A 19,231-nucleotide genomic window follows, 5' to 3' on the forward strand; every position below is an offset into this window, starting at 1 on the left:
CTTGAGTTGGAGCTGAGAAAGGCCAAATTCTATTACAGCACTTTAGATGTAAAGCTCTGAAATTGATGTCCGGCAAAAGAGAAGAAATTAAGGGGAGTAGGAAGCAAATAGTCTTCCCTTGAACCTGGGAAGGAGGTGGCGGAACTACAGAATATTTAAGTATTTTGTCCGCAGTAAAGTAGCTGGAATGAATATCATTTCAGTCTTTCGGTTCAGTGTTTGATAACTTCCTCCAAAGAAAAGAGAAAGCTCAATAGTTCACTTTATTCATAAGCTTTGCACAAGGCAATGATAACTGTAGAAAATAAAGGGACATAAAATTGGGCAAGAGAATTCTCAAATGCTGCCTTTCAAATATTGCACTTCCAGACCTAACAATATAAATGCTTATTTTGTGGTTTCGCTGTTCTTCCTTCTCTGTGTTAATCCTTACAAGAGCCGTGTACTTACTGCCCCTTGCCCTGATTTACAGATGAGGAAGCTGAAGCATAGACAGAGGGAGAGTGGATAACTTGGCTAAAATCACACAACGAGAAAGCGGCTGTCTAGCATTAGACCCAGGTCATCTATACGTTTTAGATGACAGATTTAGTGCACATACATAATCCTGTGACAATGTAAACTGTTGCAAGCATTATGGAAAATAGTATGGAGGTTGTTCAAAAGGTTTACGATAACACTTGCATATGATCCAGCAATCCCTCTTCTAGGCATATACCCAGAGTAAATGAAGTCAGCCCCTCATAGAGACAACTGCCCTCCTACTTTCATTGCAGCGTTATTCACAATAGCCAACATATGGAAACAACCTAAGTGTTTGTGGACAGATAGAGTCCAATATATAGCATGTAGAATAGTGACCAAGGGCAAGGGTGGGGAGAAGTGTGTCAGAGTACAGAGTTACATTTGTGAAGATTAATGTATGAAGACTGTAATTAATAATGTTGGACTATGTAATAGAAATTTGCCAAGAGAGCAAATTTTAAATCTCCTACCCATAAAAGAGAAAACCAAGATGAGACACGTATATGTACCAACTTCCCACGATGAGTGTGTTATGTATCACAAACATGTACTAATAAAAAATAAAAATTAAAAGAAAGAAAACCATGTGAAATGAATGATGGTGTTTCGGCTTAGATCTGGGCTGTCTCTCAGAAACTGCATGTGTCTGGAAGGTGGTTGGATCGTGGAGGGGCCACACCCATCCGTGCATTAATCCACCAGTGAATCCATAGCTAAATGTGCTGTAGGGAGGTGAGGTCTGCTCAGAAGAGGCAGACCGCTGGGGGCGTGACGTGGAAGCCTGAACCGCATCTCTCTTGCAGATTCCTGCCTTCTCTCTGCTTTCAGGTGCCATGAGGTGAGTAGATTTCCTCTGCAGACTGTTCTATGCTTCTTCCTAGGAGCCAGCCAACCGTGAACTACAGCTGTGAACCAACAAAAATCTCTCCTCCTTTAAGCTGTTGTCCGGTATTGTGTCTCTGCAATGGGAAAGTGACTAACAGATGGATATTGGATATTTTAATTGGCTTGACCGAAGTGATCATCCCACTATGTATATCAAATGGCATGCTGTACACCTTAAATATCTATAATAAAATAAACCAGGCATTCTCGCAACAGGTTCTATCCCTTCAAAACCTTGCTGGATTTTTACAAAACTACACCTCTTCATGAAGTAAAAACCGATGAAGTAAAAACTAGGATATTCTCTGGTTTGCGAAAAGGAGACAGGATGATTTTTGGTTATATAATTTAACTTGTTAAAAGTTATAGTTTAGACAGCTATGTGAAATGATTAAAAAAAATTTCTGTAAAATACAAAACACAGGAGCTAGGAGTGTACTTCAGTGGCAGTGCTTAGAATGTGTAAGGCCTAAGGTTTGCCCTCCTACCCAAATCCTACCAGTGTTGATTCACTTCCTACTTTTAGAGTTTTTTTTTCTGAAATGATTATTTCTATTTTAATGTTTATCCTGCAGTCATTTATGACTTCATGTGAATTCATATCTTGAAAGACTTTTTGATCAGGAAGGAGAGTCCTAAGGAACTAGCAGTGGGAGTTCTGAAGAGAAACATAGCTAACCCCAGAATTTTGGGAGGAGGGTTATTCTTAACTGTGATTCTTATGTGTGGAAAATAAATTGAGGTAAAATTGCCTTAGAAGGCAGAAAACTTCTTCCATGGACTCCAAATCTTGAAAGCAAATTGATTATATTTCCTATTTCCAAGTTTTTTGACGTCTCACAATGAAAGCACTTTTTTTTGTTTTTGGTTCTGGAGATTGAACCCAGGTCCTTTACATTAAACCACATCCCCGGCCCATTTCATTTTATTTTAGATAGTCTGCTAAATTGCCCTCTCAAAGAGCTGAGATTACCGGCATGTGCCACTATGTTGGCTTATTTTCCTTTAAAAATGTTTTGATTGAAAATGTTACAAATATACAAAAGGAGTTGTGTTAAGTCAGCTTTCCCATTTCTGTGACATAATACTTGACACCCACGATGTAAAGGAGGAGCGTTTTAGATTGACTTATGATTTCAGGGGATTCAGTCCGTGGTCTGTGAGAGACCACAAATTATAAACTGAGTCTGGAGGACTATAAGCTGGACTGGAACGTGGAAGCGCTCTGCCTTCTCCCGGTCACACGGGAAGCCCTACGGCTGGTGACTGAAAACATGAGCCAAAGTACCTCCCCTTAAACATACGGATGTTGGGCATTGTCTCCCAGAGACTAGAAAGTGGCTGTGACAGGAGTCACGTTCAAAGGAGTTCTGCAGAAGTTTCAGTAATAGCAACATTGTTGAGTAAAGATATAGTATACCTTGGTAATGAGTTTTAAGTGAAACTTCTGATTTCAATGAATCATGTCTAGTACATTAAAAATCATCAGGTCTGAATTACACATATACGGATTTATTTTCATGGCAATATTGACCTGAATGGGGATTATTCGGTTGTCACTTATTGACCTCCTTTTCTTAGGTCAGAACTGCATGGAAATTATTTCAAAACAAAATCTGGTATTTTTCTTTCCTTTTCCTCACTTTCCTCATCTTACTGTTTCCCTGTTCATCTTTTCTTCCTTTCTACTGTCTCAAAATACTATGAAGCTAATGAATTTTAAGCATTAGGTGTTCCATTTCCACAACTTCTTCAAGGTTGTAGTAAGGTTACTAGAAATATGTTTACTTAGGTATGTTTTTGTAAAGCTTGCAAAAAGAAGCGATTTTGACCTGAACTAGTCAACATTCTTTGTCTCCTCCCCCTTGACCAACTGTTGCTTTGTTCTTGGAAGTACTGAGGGACTGCAAGAATTTTTAAGATTTAACTACAATGAAACTAAGTTGAGGGTACAGTAGCTCTGGGTAGTGAGGCATGTTTATTGGTTCATATTCACTTCCGTGTCTAGATAGGCTCTTGTTCCCTGTCCTGGCGTAGGTATGATTTCCAGGGATACAGTACTTTGTTGGTTCATTCTGCCTGGTAGTATGAAAGGGTAGTATTCAAGGTCACGTCACCATGTATGGCTGTCTTACACCAACAGGAACTAGAAGTATGTAGGAAGTATGTAATAGAAACATATACCTTGTATATAGGTAAGTAAGTAGAGGCTCCTGTTCTCACTGTTGCCTCATCAGAATGAAAGGAATAGTCTTGAAAATGTAAAATATGCAGTTATTAGCATAAAATTTCATTTTGAGACCCACACAAAATAGAATTTGTTGTATCTCCTGCATTTATAACCTATGTTTATATTAGCCAGTTTTCCAGAAATTGTAATCTGTTGTGATTTCTTTTTCATTCTAAATATCATTTGCATGTTTTATAAAAGAAGAGGGGGAAGCCACACCATATTTAACCATTTCAATGTATTTCCAATACCATATTGGCCTGATGTTTATCATTTTGCCCTGTAAAATAAGAGACTTGGGTTGTTTTGTGAAAGAGCAAAGAGGTATTTATCTAGTTCTTTTGCTAAAAAAGGTAATTTCATTATTTACTGCCAGTGAGATACTATCTATATAGAAGTGAAAGGAGCTGATGGGCTACGTTTCTCTGGCCATTCTTCAGTACTAAACAAAATAAAAGCACTAACTAGAATCCTGCAGTGTAGTTAAGGTTTATGAGTAGATCATTTATCATTGAAACAAACATTTTCTTCTAAGCGCAAGGCATCAATCGAGGGCCTCACACATGCTAGGCACATGTTCTACCACTGAGCTATATCCCCAACCTCTCCCCTCTAGGTTTCTTCTGAGTCCAGGACTTGCTTTGTTGTAAAGAAATCCTGCCTCACCTCAGTCCCCTCCTCAGCTGTGCCGTAGGCACACGCCACTGTGCCTGGCAAACATTATCTGAAGAAAGAAGTAATCTAAAAATCAAATTGAAATATACCTCAAGTGCATTTTAAATATAATAACTAAACGTCCACACTACTTAGAATAAAAACGATTGAATTTTTCCTCAAAGGAAAATTTTTATTTCAACCAAAATTTCTGCATAGAAGGTACTTTCACGATGTTCAGCGGTGACTTCAACATTTCAACACAATGACTAGGGCTGTATTTCTTGTGGTAATGAATATACATGGGCTCCCTGGAGATCTAAATACGAAGTAAATACCCTGGCATACACCGGATGCTTCACGGCAAACTCCCTAAAAGTGTTGTATGAGATATGTGTTGAGCTCTTTCCAGCTATTTCCTGAAAGAGACCGGCAACATCAAGATTTGGCACTCCAAAAGCTGCCCGAAGTATAGCAGTGAATTCCTGTTGCATTATGAAACCGTCTTCATCAAGATCAAAAAGCTTAAATGACATTTGCAGAATCTTTTCGGTGTTGGCAGGATTACACAGGACAGTCAGGCCTATCATGTACTCTCTGAAGTCTATGATACCATCTTTATTCCTATCAAAGAGAGCAAAAAGTTGTCTCAAGGGCTCTGAAACTGGGAGTTTTAAATAATCTGAAAACTCTTCAATTCCTACCTCCCTTCCTTTTGAGGCAACTGCGATTGTAGCATATTCATCCAAATGGTTATGAATGTTATCCCAATCTAATTTTAATTTATGGCTAATTTTTGTAAATTCTACCAAACCAGCTTCCATGGGGAGTTGAAGGCTACCTACAGAAATCATCAGTCTGCAGTCTCCGAAAGTGTGGTCTGTCACAGGCACCCCCAAAGCATTTGCCATGTTAATTCTGACCGCATTGGCAAAAAGGAGGGGATCTCTTTTTTCCTCATCGTTTGGGATATGAACAGGCATAAACTCCACTTCTACCCTGGTGAAAGGTTGACTCAGAGTTAACATGCAGGCCTGGAAGCCTGTAAAGCCCTGCCAGGTCCAGGTCACTGTGTCCAGGGTGTTTGGGTATCTGAGCAGCACTGGCTGCACAGGGACACCTGGAGAGAAGGCTCCTAGCTTAAAAGGGATCAGACAGGAGCGATTGGTGCACATACCTTCTGGAAAAATCAGAATCTGCGGCCACTTCCTTCCAGATGTCACTCGCTTCAAGATTTCATTCCTGGTATTCTTTCTAGAATCAGGGTCTTCTCGGGTCACAAGTACTGGGTCTGTTAACAGGAGGAGTTTCCCACCTATTGGGACCTGCACGTTTTGACTTGCAGAGACCACTGAGGGTAAGCCCGCCTCAACGCAGGCGATTGCATCAAAGAAAGTGGAGTGTGGCGCTGTAACGAAGATGTGGGCCTCATCTCGAGTCGCCTTTTTCCCTTTCACTTTAACCATGAACCCCCAAAAAAAGATCGCCACCTGAAACAGGAATGTAAGTACTGGTTTCATCAGATTTTTTCTCCAGCTTTTGGTGGGTTCGACCCGTTGAGCAGGAAGACCAAAGGTGGAAAGCACGACCACAGGCCAGAGGAGGATGAAGAGGAAGGCGAGGCAGGCCACCCGCATGGGCACCAGCACAGTCCCCAGGAGGATGGCGCGGGCCCAGCGCCACGCACTGATGTGTGTCTGCTGCAGGAACGGGTTGGCCACCGGGGAGTACAGCGACTGGCTCCTCTCCTGCATGACTGCGGTCTCCCAGATCTCCGTCTCGGAGCCCACAGACAGCTCAGCCCTCATGCTGACTTCTCAGTAAACTCACAATGTGGGCAGCTGGACTCTGGGGGTGGCCTCTAGCATGCACCCCTTCCTCACATTCAAGAACTCTTTCTGTGTGCATATAGAAGTCTTAGAGGGGACTGTGGGTTAATGAATGGAAAATGATGTATGACCTTTGAAATCAGAAAAATCAAAGATGGTAAATATAACCGGCTACTTACAATCATATCAACAGAAAATCAGTTTTCCTTTTCTGCAAACGTCCTGCTTTTGGCATATATGGCTAATAAGTTATTTTCACATAGCAAATTCTGATATTTGTATTATGCACATATACCTATTAAAGCTATATTAATTTGAATGGATAAATATTAATTACAACTTTTTAATTTAAGTACCACTTAAAGTTTACTGCTTTGGCAGATAGTTTCTCAAATTAACTTACTCTCACTACAAACTGATTTGTGTGGAAACAGTTCTCTTTATCCTAAGTTTAACTGATGGCACACTTGTGCCTTTGTATTGCAAGCACTTTTCCACATACTAGAAAACTAGAGTACATTCATTTTAATAGGTCAGAATTGGCCTAGGCATGATGGTGCACTCCTGTAATCCCAGCTACTTAGGAGCTACTCAGAAAGAGAGTCACAAATTCAATGTCAGTCTGGGAATCTAGAGAAACCCTATCTTCAAATAAAATAGGCCGGAATTGGCCACAACACATTTGATTGTATGTGTGTGTGTGTGTGTGTGTGTGTGTGTGTGTGTGTGTTACTGAGAATTGAATTCAAGGTCTTTGCACTGAGCTACATCCTCAGCCACCATTTTTTATTTTTTATTTTGAGACAAGGTCCTGAAAAATTGCCCAGGCTGTGCTGGAATTTGTGATCCTCCTGCCTCAGCTACCCAGAGTGCTGGGATTACCGGTCTGCACCACCATGCCCGGCTTTGGTTCATATTCTTAAAATTGGTCCACATGAATCAATAACCATTCCAAACTGACATAAGTGACAATAATAATAAACCTCAAAATTAATTTAATAGTAGGTTTTCATTGAAGTAAGTCAGAATTACTTCTTTATTATGTCAACACACACAACTAACAAGTCATGGTTCTTTTTTCTTTCTTTTTTGCTGCTCTCTTCAAGTGATAAAGAGGGAAAAACAATAACTCAAAGTTGGCGTGAGGCAGGCTTTCTTCTATACCTGGTAGCACTTGCAATTCTGACAATGTCATATGGAGGATTCTTATGTTTGCTAATCACTAATTTGAATTCCTTTTTCCCCAGAATTAAAAGTTACATTGTAGGTCTCTGAGACATGTTTCCATCTGTTCCATCTATTGAAGAATACAAGATTACCGCTACCACAGAAAGACTGGTGTGGAGACCAAGCTGGTAAACAAAATGTGATGTAAGTGCAAGATCACGGGCTTTATAGCCAGGCGGACCTTAGATTGGATCCAACACTTACACTATGGACATTGGCAAAGTTACTCATTAAACCTCATTTACACATCTATAAATTGGTGTTGCACCCTACCTTGTAATGTTGTTATGAGGCCCCAGTGTAACGTATGTAAAGAATAGAGTTTTTATTGTAAATACAAGTTGCTATGGTATAATGAGAATTCTTAGAGACATTCCACTTTCTTCTGTCACTTTGGGAATTATGCGCAGTGAGGGAAACATTCTTTTCACCAGTGTAGGACTAATTTGGCAACAGTGTAGTCTCTAAAGTGCCATGATTTGTCAATGTTATTAGTAGTCTTCTGCACCAAAGGAGAAGCTAAGGGAACAAGGAACAGTCCTTTGAGCTGGTATTGTTCTCTATTTTGCAGGTCTTCTCACTCTTACTTGTAATGTTCATTTCTACTCTTGAATCTTTGTTGTTTTTTTTTTTGTCTTTTTGAGACAGGGTCTCACTATGCAGTTCAGGCTGGCCTTGAGCTAAATTTGTAGCCCAGTCTGGGGTGATTCTCCCGCCTCAGCCTCCCGAGTGCTGGGATTGCAGGCATGCGCCGCCATGCCCAGCCTTGAATCTTTGTTTAACTGCACTCTATGTATCCTTTTAAGGAAAATTCCATGTAACCTCTTTATTTTATATTCTCCTCCTACACACAGCATAGCAGTATATCAGATATACAGTATTATAGCAGTTCTTCTTTATCCAGTTTCAGTTACCTGTGCTCAGCCACAGTTTGAAAATGTTAAATGAAAAGAGTTCAGAAATAAACAATGCAGGGCCAAGAGCGGTATTATGAACCTATAATCCTAGCCCTTAGGAGGGTGAGGCGGGAGGATCTTGAGCTCAAGGGCAACCTAGGTTACAGAGTGATTCCAGGCCAGCCTGGACTACATAACAAGACCTCATCTGAAAAAACCCAAAACAATTCCTGTGTTTTAAATTGTACACCAATTGAGTAGTGTGATGAAATCTCACTCACCAACTCCTCTCACTCAACTGTTCGGTTTCATCCCACTCAGGCTGTGAATCATCCCATTGTTCAGCAAATTCATGCTGAATAAACTACCTGCTACCCACCAGTTAGTCACTTAGCTGTGTCCATTATCAGATTTTCCTGGTACTGAAGTGCTTGTGTTCCAGTAACTTTTATTTTACTTAATTATGGACCGAAAGTCAAGAGCAGTGATGATGGCAATCCAAATATGCCAAAGCTGTAAAGTGCTTCCTTTAAGTGAAAAGGTGAAAGTTCTCAATTTAAAAAAATCACATGCTGAAGTTGCTAAGAACTACAGTAAGAACAAATCTATCCGTGAAACCGGAAAGAAGAAAAAAGAAATTCATGCTAGTTTTGCTATCACACTGGAAACTGAAAAACAAATAGCCACAGTACATAATAAGTGTGTAATCAGGATGGAAAAGGTGTTACTGTATAGTGTTCCATGTTGTCCTCAGAGGTAGAGCAGGGGCATCTTAGAATGTACCTTTTGTGGATAATGGGGACTACTGTATTTATTCATAGAGCCAATATTTAATTGCTTACAGTGTACCAGGCTCTTATTCTAGACTCTGGATGTATATTAGCAAACAAAATAAAATGAAATCTGCCTTATGGAGCTTAGATTCTAGTGCAGACAGGAAGTACAGTATTCAATTCTTGTTACATTAAATGGAGCAAAAAGACATTTTGATCATTTTCCTAATTCACCAATTAAGCTGAGAATTCAGAGTAACTTAGTGGATGTGCATCCCTACTCTGCAATGTTTAACAAGTATATATGCATAAATATAATACACACATGGATGAACACACACATATATATGAATCTTCATGTCTCTTACATTGATAGGACAAGATGCCAGTTGCAAAAAGTAGTTTAAATTTCCCAGTATAAATAGTACTTACAGACCATTTTAAGAATGCATAGTCATCTAGTTATATTTTCATATATATATATATATAATTTGATATTGAATTTTTAGCGGTTAAAAATAGTAAAAAGAACTTTTAAATAATACAATTTATACCATTGCAAATTTGTCTTTTAATATGGCACAACTAATCTTTAATCTTTATTTATAAAAGGCACCTTATGTCAACAAGGTAAAGAAAACAAGAAACCAAAACTGAGCCATGTTCCCCAACTTCCTTTTTGTACAAGTGTACATTTTAAGGCAGATACTTTTCTGTGAAAAATATTTCAGGTAAAAATCAACACTATATCACATGTTCACACATTCACATTTTTTCAATACCATTTTCAAGATACTTATTTATAATAAAGCATATTAAAACAGATTTTTCCCCTAGCAAAACAGAAGATGAATAATTTTTAAAAATTAGAGCTTTCATTACAGACCCTGCATAGAAGGTAAAGAAAACTCAGTCTTTTTTTCTTGTTTCTTCTTTCAGAAATGTCCATATCAATTTGTTCACTATGTCAGGTTGGTCTTGCTGAAGCCAATGGCTGGCTTCTGACAAAATAGTCAATCTGAAATAGTTCTTAACGTATATCTTCGTGACTTCAGCCATCTCAACCTCCATGAATGCATCTTTTTCTCCCCACAGTAGTAATGTTGGAGTGGTTACCATGTGATGCTTCAGAGGCAGGCAGCTATAAAACAAAGTATGTGAGCTTTGAGACCCACTGTAAAAGTTAAGATAACATTTTCCACAATGTTTCACTACACTACGCATACTATACCTTCAAAGGGAGCAATATGGCCTTCAAAGGGGTAAAAATTGGTTCAGGGCAGGGGGAATCTTACTTTGATAAAGCATGAGTATACATATAATATATAAACATTATAAAATTTCAGGGGGTGGAGCATGATTAGGGAAAAATGTTTATAAAGTTTCCTTAAGGAAGTGATAATGAAAAATGGTTGAGAAATACCACAACAAAACAAAAAAAAGTTATTTAAGAACGGATCCAATAAAATTGCAAATAGGAAGAGGCTAGCAAAATTCATAGAGGACTACAATTAAATATGAAATTCACCACTATGAAGAATTTGTAAAAATACTAGAATTTCTGAGTGATGTGATGAGATATTTATACTCTGTTACTGTTTAAATGTAGTTTAAATTACTCTTAGATAATCTGATATATTTTATTGAAAATTGGAGCTGAAAAATCAGAAAATATGTATGGACTGACCTTTAATATTACATGATACTAGATTTATTTCACAACAAGATTCTTTTTCAAACAAAGTTTTTATTATGTATTTTCTTAAATACAGAAAAGTATAAAGAACAAAAATAAAATCTGTATAATTCCATCATCAGAAAATGATCTCTTGGTCATTTTCTTTGCATATAGTTGGAACTATATTATAAAAATAATGCAATAAATATACACAAATTATATACTGTAGACATTGCAAATTTCAAACTAAATTATTAGGATTTTCTCATTTAATAATATTGTTCAAAAATAATTATAAAATATATTATTTTATCATACAGTACCCATAAATGACAACCATTTTCCCTATACATTATGGTATTTTTCTCACTTTTAAGTGCTGTTATGAGCATTTGTGCCCAAATCTTGGTTGGTGTTTCAGATAATTTCTTTAGGCCAGAACTCCAGAAGGGGGATTCCTGAGCTAAAGGTACAAATATCCTAAAGCTTTTGACACCTTTTTGTAACTGCTTTTATGAAAGGTGGATGGTATTGATTAGACTCCTGCTAAGAATGAGAATGAATATCTAAGTAGATTGTCCTACACTGAGTCACATTTTTGTTAATTAAAATTTGATAAGGGCTGGGGTACAGTTCAGTGGGAGAGTGTTTACCTGACATGCATGAGGCCCTAGATTTAATCCCCAGAACCTAAGAGAGAGAGAGAGAGAGAGAGAGAGAGAGAGAGAGAGAGAGAGAGAGAGAGAGAGAGAGAAACCAAGCTTGGGGTTGACAGGATGATCCTGGCATGTGAAGGATAACACACATACCTACCAAGGATTTAGTCGTGTTTGTTGTTGATTCCAGTAATGCTTGGATCAAATCCAAGGCCTCTTTCATTCTAGGCAAGTGCTCTACCACTGAGCCATATCCCCAGCCCATAGGGAGTGACCATCTTCTGGTTACAAAAATTAAGTTCTTTGTTGGCTTGGGATGTAACTCAGGGGTAATGTGCTTGCCAACCATGTGCAAGACCCTGAGTTCGATCCCCAGAACAGGCCAAAAAAAAAAAAAAGGAAAAAACATTTTTAAGTTCTTTGTGAAGGGTAAATTGATACAAATATGTGTCTATACCTAATTATTGATGGATTGCTACACAGACTTACAAACCACTTAAAATGAAAACATTTTCTAACAGTTATCTGCATACTTATATATTATACACTTACACATGACAATATCCATGCACACAGTAATTGAATCAGTAAAATAAGGGGAGTATTTTTTCTTTTTCTTTTGTTCTGTTTGTTTGTTTTTCTTTTTTGGGGAGTCTTGCTATGTAGTTCAGGCTGGCCTTTAACTCACTATGTAGTCCAGGTAGTCCTCAAACTCATAGCGCTCCTCCTGCCTTAGCCTCCCATGTGCTTGGATTACAGGTCTATACCACCATGCCTGGCAATGGGAGTTTTAAAAGACTAGTAGGATTGCCAAACAATACAAATTATCACCATATTAATTGGGGATAAAGGGACATTGTTTCCAGAAAACTAACAGAGAAGCATATTCTCTGGCTATAAGGTTTCAAATTACTAAATTTAACAAGAAATATAAAATAAAGTAAATAGCTGGGCGTGGTGGTGCACGCCTATAACCCCAGCACTCAGGAGGCTGAGGCAGGAGGATTGTTGTGAGTTCGAGGCCAGCCTGAACTGCACAGCAAGACCCTGTCTCAAAAAGACCAAAAAAAAAGTAAATAGCTGGGCATGGTGGTGCACGACTTTAATCCCAGCACTTGGAGGTGGCAGAGGCAGAAGGATCACCACGAGTTTGAGGCTGGCCGGGACTACATAGGGAGTTCAAGGACAGCCTAAACTACATAGTGAAACTGTGTCTCAAAAATAAAAATAAAATAAAATGTAAGAGTGTAGGTTTTACAATACAAAAAAAATCAATGAATTGAAGAGTTGGTTCTTTGAAAAATTAAATAAAATTGACAAACCCTTAGCCAATCTTATCAAAGGAAAGAAAAGACACAAATCCACACAATTAGTAATGAAAAAGGTGAAGTCACAACACACCCTGTAGAAATTCAGAAGATCATCTATACCTACCTTGAAAACTTGTATTCTAATAAGATGGAAAATGCAGAAGAAATGGACAGATTCCTAGATACATATGAAGTACCAAAGTTAAATCAAGAAGATATAAAAATCCTAAATAGAACAGTATCAGTCAATGAAAGCGAAGATGTAATTAAAAACCTACCAACAAAGAAAACCCCAAGCCCTGACAGAGTCACTGCTGAATTCTGTAAGAAATTTAGAGAAGACTTAACACCAATACTTCTCAAACTCTTTAATGAAATTGAAAGGGAAGCAATACTCCCAAACTCATTCCTGGAAGTGAGCATTACCCTTATACCAAAACTGGAGAAGGACCCAACCAAGAAAGAGAACTACAGGCCAATCTCCCTCATGAACATAGATGCAAAACTCCTTAGTAAGATACTGGCAAACAGAATGCAGCAAATCATCAAGAAGATTACATACCATGACCAAGTGGGATTCATACCAGGGATGCAGAGATGGTTCAATATATGTAAATCAATAAATGTACTACACCATATTAATAGAGCCTGTTGGGTTAATAATAGGTCTTAGTTATTGCAGGCTGATCAGGTCCACAATCTTCCAAATGAGTGTATGGTGAAGGCTAAATAAAAAGAGGCAAATGGAATGATTTCAGGGCCCCAGGAGGATCAAAACTCTCTCACAGAATTTGAGATTCACTTGGGGCTAAGACCAAGACCTTTTCTGGGTGGCCCATATTTATTTGGTTATCAGAAGAAGGGAGGGGAGTACTCAAGCAGGGAGGAATTACACAAGGACTTCTCCAAGTAATTAATTAATCCTTAATAAGGATTAAATTAATCTACTTAGAAGTGAGATGCCTGCGGCTGATCTCGTCTTATCCTTTGACGTTTTCCAGCTTCATCCACCATTAGAGGCTTTAGTAGGGATTGGTGACTCTCAGAGGTTCACTTACTATGAGTCTGCCGTCCATTTCCAAACAAGGAGCCTAGGCCTTGGACAGATTCACAAGTGAACATGAAAAGCCAATTGATTAATTTAAGTCCTGCTCAGGTCTGCTTTGCAGTCTCCATCAAGAGCCAAGGACAATAATCATATGATCATCTCAATAGATGCAGAAAAAGCTTTTGGCAAAGTCCAGCACCCATTCATGATTTAAAAAAAAAACCCTACAGAAAATCAGCATAGACAGTCTTTATCTCAATCTAATAAAAGCCATCTAAGATATGGACACAACTACAAGCACACTCAGCCACCTTATCTTTGACAAAGGGGCCAAACATGTTCACTGGAAGAAAGATAGCCTCTTTAACAAACAGTGCTGGAAAAACTGGCTTCTTACATGCTGAAGACTAAAGCTAGAATTGTGTCTATCACTATGCACTAAAGTCAAAATGGATCAAAGATTTAAATATTAAAGCAGAAACACTAAATCTACTGGAAGAGAAAGTAGGTCAAAATCTTGAAGACATATCGTTAGGCACACTCTTCATGAACAAAACCAAAATGCACTGCAAACACTTCAAAGAATCAACAACTGGGATCTCATCCTATTAAAAAGCTTTTGTACTTCAAAAGAAATTACCAATAGAGAGAAAAGACAACCCACAGAGTGGGAAAACATTTTAGCTGACTGTCCCTCAGACAAAGGACTTATATCTAGAGCATATAAAGAATTGAAAAACTCAGACCTCCTTACAAATTCAAAGACCCAATCCAAAAATGGGCATCTGACATGAATATACACTTCTCAGAGGAAGAAATACAAATAGAAAATAAATACATGAAAAAATGTTCAACATCATTGGTCATTCAAGAGATGCAAGTTAAAATAACCCTGAGATTTCATCTCACCCCAGTAAGAATGTCTACAATCAAGAAATCAATCAACAATAAATGTTGGAGGGCTTGTGGGGAAAAAGGAACCCTTCTCCACTGTTGGTGGCATTGAAGACTGGTGCAACCACTTTGGAAATCAGTCTGGAGATCCCTCAAAAAATTAGGGTTAGAGGTCCCATTTAACCCAGTTATTCCCCTTCTGGGTATTTTCCCAGAAGAATAAAAAATCATACCACAGAAATATATATGCACCCATGTTTACAGCAGCACAATTTGTCATAGCTAAACTTTGGAAAAAACCCAAATGCCTATCAACTGAGGGATGGATAAGAAAAATGTGCTGTTTTTACACAATGGAATATTACTCAGCTATAAAGAAAGATAAACTCAAGGCTTTTATAGGTAAATGGATGCAACTAGAGACCATACTCATAAGTGAAATAAATCAAGATGCACATGTGTAAACACCATATTCACTCTCTTGTGTAATAACCTGAAAGAGTAAATAAAACTGAAAGGCACAATAGATATTGTGAAATGAAAGAAACTGATTAATAAGAAAGAAAAACTGGGATGAGGGAAAGAAGAAAAGGAAAGAAGGAAGGGAATATATTTATATGTACACACACAAAATAGCTAAGATAATTGTACTACTAATTTCTATTGGTTTATTGAAAGGAACAGTTACTTCTAATCTGGTAATCTGAGCAACTACTTTGAAGATAACAATAAGTAATACAACAACCATTGTTGATTTCCTATCATCTTGTTTTGAAATTGTATCATTTTTATAGTTTTGTATTATTTTGTTTTTGTCTTTTTGTTATTTTATGTTAAAATTAAAAAGCCACCTATGACAAACCAACAACCAACATCATATTAAATAGACAAAAACTGAAAGCTTTCCCTCTATCAGGAACAAAACAAGGGGGTCTACTGTTTCCACTCTTATTCAACATAGTCCTGTCTAATTTTAGCAATTAGACAAGAGAAAGAAATAAAAGGAATAAGGATAGGAAAGGATGAAGTGAAATTATCACTATTTTCAGAAGACATGAGCCTCTACATAGAAAACCCCCAAAACTCTACTAAAAATCTGCTAGCTTTAATAAGCAAATTCAGTAACATAGCTGGATACAAAGTCAACACTCAAAAATCAATAACCTTCCTGTACACCAATAACAAACTCACTGAGACAGAAAGTAGGGAAACACCTTTCACATCAGCATCCAAAAAAATGAAATACCTAGGAACCAATCTATCGAGGGATGGAAGACTGCTACATTGAAAATTACAATACTGTGGAAAAGGAGATTGAATCAAATATCAGAAAATGGAACAATATCCCCTGTTCCTGGATAGGAAGAACCAATATAGTGAAAATGGCCATACCTCCAAAACTCCTATACACATTTAATGCAATCCCGATCAAAATTCCAATAGCATATCTCACAGAATTAGAGAAAACAATCCTAAAGTTCATTTGGAACCACAAGAGTCCTAGAATAGCAAAGAGAATTCTGGGCAACACAGGCAAGGCAGGGGCCTCACAATCCTTGACTTGAAATTATACCATAAAGCTACTGTGATAAAAAACAGCATGGTACCATCAAAAAAACAGACGTAAAGATCAGTGGATCAGACTAGAATATAGAGAAACAACTCCACCTTATATTTGACAAAGGGGCCAAAAACATACACTGGAAAAAAGATCGCATCGTTATTAAATGCTGCTGGAAAAACTGGCTCTGCACATGTCCAGGATTAAAATTGGACCCATATCTTTCACCATTCAGTACATTCCAAATGGATCAAAGATCTAAATATTAAGACAAAAATATTAAGAATCGGTAAAACTCTTGAAGACATTGGTGCAGGCAAAGACTTTATGAATAAAAACCTGAACGCAGAGGAACTATCACAAAGAATCAACAACTGGGATCTCATCATATTAAAAGGCTTTTGCACAGCAAGAGAGACCACTGAGTGAAGAGACCACCCAGAATGTGGGAAAAAATATTTGCCAGGTGTTTCTCAGACAAAGGTTTACTATCAAGAATGTATAGGGCCTGGGGATTTAGCTCAGTGGCAAGTGCCTGTCTGGCAAGTGAGACATCATGAGTTCGATTCCCAGTACTAGAGAAGAAACAAAAACAACAACAACAAAAAGAATGTATAAAGAACTCAAAAAAATCAGATCTCCCAAAGACCCAATCCAGAAATGGACGTTGGAGATGAATACACACTTTTCAGATGAAGAAATACAAACAGCAAATAAATATATGAAAGAATGTTAAACATCACATGTCATTCGAGAGATGCAAGTTAAAACAACACTGAGATTCCATCTTACCCCAGAAAGAATGGCTATCATCAAGAAATTAACCAATAACAAATGCTGGATGGGCTGTGGGGGAAAAGGAACTCTTTTCCACTGTTGGTGGGAGTGTAGACTGGTACAGCCGCTGTATAATCAGTGTGAAGATTCCTCAAAAAACTAGGATTGGAGATCCCATTTGACCTAGCTATCTTCCCAGAAGAATTAAAAACATCATACCACAGTGATATATGTATACCCATGTTTACAGGAGCACCATTTGTAATAGCTAGATGTTGGAAACAACTTAAATGCCCATCAACTGAGGAATGGATAAAAAAGATGTGATCTCTTTACATAATGGAGTATTACTCAGCCATAAAGAAGGATAAACTGGAGACTTTTATAGGTAAATGGATGCAACTGGAGACCATACTCATAAGTGGAATAGACCACTGTAAATGTGTAAACATCAAATTGCCTACCTAGTGTAAGAAGTTGAAAGAGTAAATGTGATCCAAAATGTACAATAGATATTGTAAAATGGGATGAAACTTCAAAAGGAAAGAGAAACTGGTTTGGGGAAGGAGAAAAAAGAAGGAAGGAAAAAGCAAAAGGAAAAAAATGTATATGTATCTATAAGTATATACGAAAGATAGTTAAGATAGTTGTACTGCTGATTTCTCTCAGTTCATTGAAGGGGTAGATTTGTGCTAGTATTGTTTGGACAATTAAATGCTGCTATGTTGTCCTCTAAGTAACTGATTTGAAGATAACAATACGCAATGTGTTGACCATTATCCTCCTATCATACTGTGTTAGAATTTTTTTGTTTTTATGTTTTTGGTTTCTTTTTCTTTAAGATAAAAAAGCATAGGTTTTAGTTTGTTCAAGTGCATGGCTTATCAGGAGATGACAAGATATATTTGATTTAAAATGATTAATATAGTAAATGCACAATTTGAAGAATCTAGAAAACTGTAACCAGTAGTTTACAATTATTTTCCTATGTTGTTAATCATTTCATCTATCAAAATATATTTTAACATACCTACTTCAAATTCTGTTTCTGAATTTAACAAGTTACTCCTCCAAACTGAGTTATTAGCTGATTTACAAGTATTAAAACAGCATCTATAGAATATTATATATTCCATCATTACCTTTTATGTGGAAATATTTTATTACTTTGCTTAAAAATAATGTAGAAATAATAACATCTATATACTCACTACTCCACTTAATAAAACACTGCAGATATAATTGCATCTTTCTGCTCACTTTTCCTCTATATAATTTCTTTTCTTCACTCTAAAGCAGTCGTGTTTCTCCAGCTAAAGCATCAACATCACTTTGGAACTTGTTAGAAATGTCATTACCCGGGCGCCATCCCAGACCTCCAAAAACTTTTGAGGTAGGGTCCAGTCTGCCTTTGAATAAGCCCTCAGGTGACTCTTAGGGTCACTGCATAAGGGTACAGATCAGGCTGGGCTTTGGTTCTGGCCAACCCCACGAATGTTTTCTGCTTTTGGTTTCACAGATTCTCTTTAGTGTGTCTTCGTTGTATTAATTTCTGCTTCATCTCTAATTTATTTTCCTTCCAATTTATTTGTTTGCATGTAAACTTTACATGTTACTTTTTCTAACTTCTTAAACTCTTGGCCAAATAATTTTCAATTTTCTGTATAAACATGTAGAGCTACACATTTTTAAGTATTGTTTTAACCATATTCTGCATATTCTTGTTTTTTCCTGATTTCCATTATTATTTTTTGGCCCATGAGTTATTTAGTAGTTATTACATAGAGAGAGGTTTAGATGTATCTCTATATTCTTTGTTCTATTGGGGTACTTTAGGCTTCAGAAGCAAGGTTCACAAAGCAAAGCCTCTTCTCCCTGTAACCTTCTCCTCGCTTCCTTTCACCTGTTTCTTCTCCTCCCTAAGGCAGTCCATAGAAACTAGGATTTTTCTTTCCTAAGATGAGTCATTGAAACAAAACATACAATCTTTCCCTGGCTGTCTGTCTTGCAGCTGGCCATAAAGAAATTCTCTAGTATAAGATCCAAAAGCAGTCCTGTCCCATGCCCATGAAAAAGGCATGTTACACAGAGAGGCTGGAAAGGGTCACGACAGACAGGTTTTGCTGGATTCCTCCGCCTTCGCATCAGATCGGATCCTTTTGTCCAGTCACACATCAACACAGCTGTGGGTGCTTCAGTGTTGCCTATGTAATAAAGTGTCCATAAAAAACCAAAAGGACAGGATTCAGAGAGGTTTTGGACAGCTGAATGTCCTGAGGCTTGCAGGA

General features: G+C 37.6%; 2 protein-coding genes across 2 annotated transcripts in view; both read right to left on the bottom strand.

Moving 5' to 3' along the window:
• Positions 1-4,466: 4,466 nt before the first annotated feature.
• Positions 4,467-7,923, bottom strand: LOC102026439 (lysophosphatidylcholine acyltransferase 2B-like). Its single transcript, XM_013514538.1, has 3 exons — positions 7,624-7,923; positions 5,472-6,254; positions 4,467-4,918 (listed from the first exon to the last, which is right to left on the bottom strand). Exons 2-3 carry the CDS (start codon positions 6,100-6,102, stop codon positions 4,899-4,901), a joined length of 651 nt encoding a protein of 216 aa, XP_013369992.1. The 5' UTR covers positions 6,103-6,254; positions 7,624-7,923; the 3' UTR covers positions 4,467-4,898.
• Positions 7,924-9,594: 1,671 nt separating this feature from the next.
• The window catches only part of Ephx4 (epoxide hydrolase 4), a 35,292-nt gene continuing 25,655 nt past the window's right edge, over positions 9,595-19,231 (bottom strand). Inside the window, exon 7 of the mRNA XM_005385060.2 lies at positions 9,595-10,160. Coding sequence (XP_005385117.1) covers positions 9,929-10,160 — 232 coding nt within the window. The 3' untranslated portion in view covers positions 9,595-9,928. The remainder of the gene's footprint in view (positions 10,161-19,231) is intronic.

Source organism: Chinchilla lanigera, unplaced genomic scaffold (assembly GCF_000276665.1).
Source record: "Chinchilla lanigera isolate Chin_1 unplaced genomic scaffold, ChiLan1.0 scaffold00022, whole genome shotgun sequence".
NCBI classification, from domain to species: Eukaryota; Metazoa; Chordata; class Mammalia; order Rodentia; family Chinchillidae; genus Chinchilla; species Chinchilla lanigera.

What these genes read in the sequence shown, in the direction of transcription:
- LOC102026439 (XM_013514538.1), bottom strand. Translation starts at nt 6,102, where the DNA reads ATGAGGGCTGAGCTGTCTGTGGGCTCCGAGACGGAGATCTGGGAGACC. An exon ending in GATTCTGATTTTTCCAGAAG is followed by an intron (nt 4,919 to 5,471) that starts GTATGTGCACCA and finishes TCTCTTTGATAG; the next exon opens with GAATAAAGATGGTATCATAG.